Source organism: Etheostoma spectabile, chromosome 23, assembly GCF_008692095.1.
Source record: "Etheostoma spectabile isolate EspeVRDwgs_2016 chromosome 23, UIUC_Espe_1.0, whole genome shotgun sequence".
Lineage (NCBI taxonomy): Eukaryota > Metazoa > Chordata > Actinopteri > Perciformes > Percidae > Etheostoma > Etheostoma spectabile.
Genome location: NC_045755.1, coordinates 7,867,248 through 7,871,062, shown reverse-complemented (window position 1 = coordinate 7,871,062; position 3,815 = coordinate 7,867,248). Strand labels below are relative to the sequence as shown.

The following is a 3,815-nucleotide window of genomic DNA, read 5'->3' as shown; positions in this document are numbered from 1 at the left end:
TGTGGCGTCCGGCGACTTCCCCGCGCAGAGTGAAGATACCTCTTCTACAGTCCAAGTGATGAGCTTACTTTAACTTCCATTCAGTCATTCATTTCTGTGTGACTTTTAATCAGCTAAAAAACAAGATCCCCCCCCCCCAATAAACAGCAAATAGAGTGATGAACTTGTAACAATCTATCGGACATGTAAAAAGAATGCCTTTCTACTGGAAAATTTAGACAGTGCTATTAGAAGTTAGCACTTGTCACAAAATGAAAAGGTGAAAGAAATATGATTTTTTTTTTGGTTTCAAAATATTATGATTTTGCCTGCCAATATAATACCAATATAATTTCATATAAAGTATAAGATTTTTTTTTAACAAATGCAAAGCAATGAATGTGTGATTAATAAGTACAGTAGCAGCTGCAGTTTATCATCACATATTCCATGAACATCAGACCAATCTATGTGACTTTAGGCTACACCTGAACAGTAGACTATAGCGAAATATATCAGTAAGCTATTCTGATTATTGTTCATACAGCATACTTTCTCCACGTTAAATCATCAAAGAAGGATGTTATAAAACTGGACAAAGCCTCATCAAAAGAAATAAGACCTTATTTTTTTCCGGCACCGCACTAATGGTGGACCAAGGTAACGCTTTTTGAGTTGGTACTGCTTGATGTCAAGTGAAGTTTTCGATGATTCGTGTTTAAAATTTCAGGCGATATATTTCTTTAACTGTCTATGGACAGTACCAGCCTGAAAAGCGAAGGCTTGTGTGTTTTGACACTTGCGAGATGCCGTACTTTGGATTCCGGAAGCATATCTGCTGTCATCCAAACAAACAACATGTAAGCAACATTTTGACAATAAACACATTTCCCTAATATTAATTTATAAAGGGCTCCCTTAAACGTTTGCGCAAGGGCCTCTGCTTGTTCTTTTGACAGTTAAAGACACAACATTAACACCTGAACCGGCAAGTTAGCTAACCGTTAACGAAAAGTCAGCAGGTAGCTAGGCTATGCAAGTTAGCAAACTTCCCGATTTGCCACATCGTCACAAACTGACAGCAGGGCCGCAGTTTAACTTGGTTGATACGCTGCTAAGCAAATTTATAACTTTATCTCGACTGTTTTGCTGCTTATTTCGTTTTAGCCAAATTATTATAATTATCATTACGTCTAGCAAATCAAACCTTAACGTTAGCCCATTTGTATCCTCATATTAAGCCATTTTATAAGGTCAGATATTTGTAAATAACGTAAAAACCGGTTATAAAACAAGAATGAAGCTCACAACAGCATTAACTATAATTCGTCTGGAGCTAAGTAGCTAAGAAGTGTAACATATATGCCTATATTTTGGTTTGGATGATTAATGGACACGGTTACTTGAGTAACTCTACCTTTTGAATTGTTCACAGGGGCTGATTTTCGAGAATGTCATCAAGAGACGTAGCTAGTCCTTCATTTGCAAAAGTGTGCAAGTCTAGAGAAGGTGACTGGAAGAAGTTGACTGTATTTGATTAAGCTTTTTTTCAAATCAGCCATGGCTCGGGAAGAAGAGGAAGAAGAGCTGACAGCCAATGAACCCAAGAAGGTGGACATGTTTACATCAGTGCATTGCCTGGGTTACCTGTCCAGCGTCAACCTCCTTGTGGCGGTATGCGTTGGCATGTATGTACGCTGGGAGGTGACAAGTGAACCGATGATTCTGGTCATCTTCATCCTGGGCCTCTTTGTCATGGGGATAGCCAGCATCCTCCATTACTACTTTGCTATGGGGAAGGCTAGTCTCAGCTTGTTCCATTTGTGGTTTGGCTTTTTGCTGGGCCTTCAGTGCTTTCTCAACAGCCCTGCCTTGAAATTAAATGTCAAGGAACTGGTTGCCAACTATCTACTGTTAGCCAGTGTAATCATGAAAGCAGTATGGGCTTTAACTGAGAGAATATGCAGCTCCATCCGTTACAAACCCACCTTGCTAACATCAACTGAGCTACTGGACCTCCTGGGATTTGGCATTGCCAGCACTACCATGCTTCTTCACAAGTCAGTGGCCATAATAGGCTTGGTTGTGGCCCTGGGGGCTCTCATTGTGGACCTAAGGATGAAATCCCTCCTGGCCTTGCCTAACCTTGTCAGTTTTGCCTTGGTTACCTCTCTTGTGTTTTTCCAGGCCTTAGACATTTCAGCCAACCCGTATGCTTTAGGCTGCTACATGGGAAGGCTGCTGTGCGAGCCTGTGCTAGATGTTTACTTCAGTGTGCTGGGGTCCAGTGAGCGCTGGATACCAGTGCTGTCCCTGGGGAGGCTGTGGAGGATGCTGTCTCTGCTGCCCCTGAGTCTGACTGAGCTGGCCTTTTTTGTCCTGGCTGCGTTAAAGGTACACTCGAGCAAAAAAACAACTTTTCCATAATGGAAGTCTTTAGGACCTGACTTATGAAACAGTATTTCCGAATGCCGATACATTCTGTTTTGTATTTCTTAGTAACAGATTGTAAGGCTGTGTTTAATGACATTTTTCTCTTGCCTTACTTAGCTTGGCCACTTGGAGCTCTGGTATCTGGTGATCCCAGGCTTCTGCCTGTTTGGCCTTTTCTGGTCCATCTGCCACATAATTCTTCTGATGACAATATGGGGCTTCCACTCCAAGTTGAGTGAATGTCAGAAGGCCTGGCGGGCCCAGCGATCCAGTAGCCGGAGTCTCGACAAAGTCATGGCCTCCAGGGGCATCCGACACTTCTGCCTTATTTCAGAACGACTGGTGTTCTTTAGTATGCTGTCAACGGTCATACTGGGGGCTGTGTCCTGGCAGGTAGGATACACCTAAAGAGATTACTGCTACTTAAACTCATAAAAAATGCTGAAACTATTATGGTCAAGTTTGCAAAAGAGCTAAAGATAAAAAGGCATTCACAGTCCTATTGTGTTTTTTTTTTTTATGCAAACATCATCATAGTCATATCATATAACAATTACATATAAACTCTTTAGAGAGATGCTAGTGGCGGTGTGTAGTGAAGTTGCTCCCCAAGCGGAGGCACTTCTGCTCTCATGCGGAACCAATTTAATTAGTACTTTAATATCCCTATCTACTTGCATAAAGAGCAGCAATAACTTATTTAGCATTATTAGACGTTTACCTTGTAAGAGCCTCATGGACCTGAGTCGTTATTTGAGATCTGCACGTTGTTGATGTCAGTTGCATATTTGTCTGAGAAAGTGGGAGCTCTCTGCACTCGCATATGAGACAGTTAGTGTTAAGCTCTTGCTGTATGTGGTTTGTGATGTTGTGTATCTTTTTATTTGCCTGTGCTGTTGAAGCTCAGTATTATATATGGTTAACCAACTAAATCTGCTTGACTTACGAACACACCAAATAATGGCAACATCAGTACAATTTAACAAAGTCTCAGCTATATTTATATACAACCTTTGGAACTAACCAGAGACCGAGAGCCATTGATTTAACTCCATGCAAATGTTTAAGGACATACAATAATTCGTTGTGTTACATTGGATGCAATGCTTTCATTGAATTTATATAGAAGTTGTTGTTATTGGTAATATTGTATGTATTATATCTTTGAAGAAACTATGTACAAAGAAATTCACTACCGGTCAAAAGTTTGGGGTCACTTAGCAATTTCCATTGCACTCCATTATAGATAGAATACCAGCTGTTTTTAACCAGGGCAGCAGTTTTCAGATTACATTATGTGCCTACATAATTGTAAAAGGGTTCTCCAATGTTTTCTCAGTTAGTTTTTTTAAATGATGTCAGAATAGTAAACAGAATGTGCCTTTGGAACATTGGATGAATGG

General features: G+C 40.5%; 1 protein-coding gene across 1 annotated transcript in view; it reads left to right on the top strand.

The window, feature by feature from the left end:
- Positions 1-748: 748 nt before the first annotated feature.
- The window catches only part of tmem168a (transmembrane protein 168a), an 11,661-nt gene continuing 8,594 nt past the window's right edge, over positions 749-3,815 (top strand). The window contains exons 1-3 of the mRNA XM_032505325.1: positions 749-839; positions 1,415-2,373; positions 2,530-2,805. Of these exons, the coding sequence (XP_032361216.1) occupies positions 1,540-2,373; positions 2,530-2,805 (1,110 nt within the window). The 5' untranslated portion in view covers positions 749-839; positions 1,415-1,539. The remainder of the gene's footprint in view (positions 840-1,414; positions 2,374-2,529; positions 2,806-3,815) is intronic.